This window comes from Littorina saxatilis, linkage group LG14 (assembly GCF_037325665.1).
Source record: "Littorina saxatilis isolate snail1 linkage group LG14, US_GU_Lsax_2.0, whole genome shotgun sequence".
Lineage (NCBI taxonomy): Eukaryota > Metazoa > Mollusca > Gastropoda > Littorinimorpha > Littorinidae > Littorina > Littorina saxatilis.
This window is the reverse complement of record NC_090258.1, coordinates 14,065,793-14,068,292: the sequence shown is the minus strand read 5'-3', so window position 1 is coordinate 14,068,292 and position 2,500 is coordinate 14,065,793. Positions and strand designations below refer to the sequence as shown.

Here is a 2,500-nt window from a genome sequence, read left to right as displayed (position 1 = left end):
CTGAATACGACAGTAGTCAAATAGCATAACCATAATAAACACACTTCGAGTTTAAAGTTTGTCAACGTCTGCCACCAAATACCAAAGTCGACAGCCTTATTATTTCCTGAACAGAAAGAGATTTCTTTGCTGAAATAATTTTGCAGACAGAATTGTTGTCAGTTACGGGACTAATTCAATCCACAAAACATCCCCTGTCTGCACAAACTAACAGAAGCCAGATCTAATAAACAAAGAGAAGTAATTAAGCGCTTAAAAAAAATCAAATTATGACATGTGTAATAGAGTAAGTGACCTGTCTCCTGTCATCTGAGAGAAGTCAGGAAGTCGAAGCTTTGTATGCGTTAACATTGAAGGATGTTTCCCCAAGAGAGAGAGAGAGAGAGAGAGAGAGAGAGAGAGAGAGAGAGAGAGAGAGAGAGAGAGAGAGAGAGAGAGAGAGAGAGAGAGAGAGAGAGAGAGAGAGAGAGAGAGAGAAAACCACCAACAAAACAAACACAAATTGTATTATAATCATACCATTCAAGGCAACCCTCACAGCAGTCACTCTGGTGCCGACGACACCGACTTCTGACTTGTGAAGATAACGAGGGTAGTTTCCCACGGAGAGGTTGAGGTGAGCTCCTATCTTGAAGGTCAGCCGTACAGGCCGAGTGTTGATGATCTCGTCACGCTGATGTGTGCAGTCAGTCACGTTTCCCGTGTAGCCCGACCGTGTGTCCGTACCGTACATGTCCGTTAGGTACAGTTGACAGGTGTCCATTAGTGGCGGGGTGTCCACTAACACGAACAAAATGGATGTCTTTTTGAGAACTGTTATTCACATTCTGACATGAGGCTATATAAATTATCATTATCGTCGTCGTCGTCGTCGTCGTCGTTGTCGTTTCCGTCGTCGTCTAACAATGCCAACAAAGAGGATACAGATACAAATGAGCTAGCAAAAACAAGCCGGAATAACCCGTCAAGTCATCAAAATGTAATAAGCTCAAAAATGCAACACCAACAAATAATTGAACAAATGAAACCTATACTCACAGTCACACAGTCGCGCGCCATTGACATCGACAGACTTAAAGCCAGGACGACAGTGACAGTTGTCCGCTAGCTGAGCCGAGCAGTCCCCAGGCCAGCAATGGTTCTTTCGCCATGAACAGGCCTCTGAAAGAGACCATAACTTGTGTCAAAACAAACAACAAGGAAGTCAACAAGAAAGTCGTCAACAACAACAACAACAACAACAACAACAACAACAACAACAACAACAACAACAACAGCAACAACAACAAATAAAGGGAAAAAGTCACAGATTAACTCCTCTTACCCCAAACAGAACAAAAAATTAAAAAGGAAGTGCTCATACGACACAGCTTGGTAGTTATTAGCCCCTCTGGCCCCATAAATGTCTGAGAAAATGTCCTACTAATATCCAGAACTCACACACTTTGCAAGCTTGAAATGTTATCAGGAGCAACAAGCTTTGGGGCTAGAATCAAGCCATCAAACACTCGGAAAGTATGACATATTTCTTCTGCTTCTTCTTCTGCGTTCATTGGCTAAAACTCCCACGTACACTCGTGTTTTTGCACGAGTGGATCTTTTCGTGTATGACCGTTTTTACCCCGCCATTTAGGCAGCCATACGCCGCTTTCAGATGAAGCATGCTGGGTATATTCGTGTTTATATAACCCACCGAACTCTGACATATATTTCAGGATCTGTTCCGTGCGCACTTGGTCTTGTGCTTGTGTGTACAGACGAAGGGGGATACGGCACAAGCAGGTCTGCACATAAGTTGACCTGGGAGATCGGACAAATCTCCACCTTATCCCACCAGGCGCGGCCGGGATTCGAACCCATGACCTTCCGCTTTGGAGGCCGGAGTCTTACCACCAAGCCATTGCGCCCGTCAAATGTGACATATTTTCAAAGCCCTAAGCTTCAAAATACGTTAAGGAAATTATACTTTTTTAATTTTTGACCCACGCTTTAACCAACTGTGAACTTGAAATGTTACAAGGTTCAAAGAGAGATGGTTCGTGTCTGGAGGTCACCAAACCAGGGGAGTGTATGTGGCCATAAAGCTCTGTTTAATAAATCTCCAAGAATATGATACATTTTCTGTTTTTCTACACGAAAATAATCCTGCTGTGGCCATGACATTTGACAAGGGTCAATCAAACTTATTTCAAGTACGGAGGTCACCAAAGTCTAGGAGTGTGAGAAGTTTCACATGCACAGCTTTAGCTTCAAAAACGTTAAAGGCAAAGTTTTTACCCAAACGCTACGACTGCCAAGGCCATGACCGAATGCCAACCTGACTTGGGTCATGGTTTGTGGTCATCTAACCCTAGAAATGGGAAATGTTTTAGAGCCCTCCTTGCTTTAAATATATGATAGCAATTTATATTTTGTTTATCCAAACAAGACCATGCAGTGACTTTGAAATTTGACGATGGTCAACGAGACTCGATCGTGTCATGTCTGGAGGTCATCAAAC

At 43.2% G+C, this 2,500-nt stretch overlaps 1 protein-coding gene across 1 annotated transcript in view; it reads right to left on the bottom strand.

The window, feature by feature from the left end:
* Window positions 1–2,500, bottom strand: part of LOC138947159 (uncharacterized) — a 37,546-nt gene that overhangs the window by 25,136 nt on the left and 9,910 nt on the right. The window contains exons 6-7 of the mRNA XM_070318599.1: window positions 1,039–1,161; window positions 520–780 (exon numbers count right to left, since the gene is read on the bottom strand). Of these exons, the coding sequence (XP_070174700.1) occupies window positions 520–780; window positions 1,039–1,161 (384 nt within the window). The remainder of the gene's footprint in view (window positions 1–519; window positions 781–1,038; window positions 1,162–2,500) is intronic.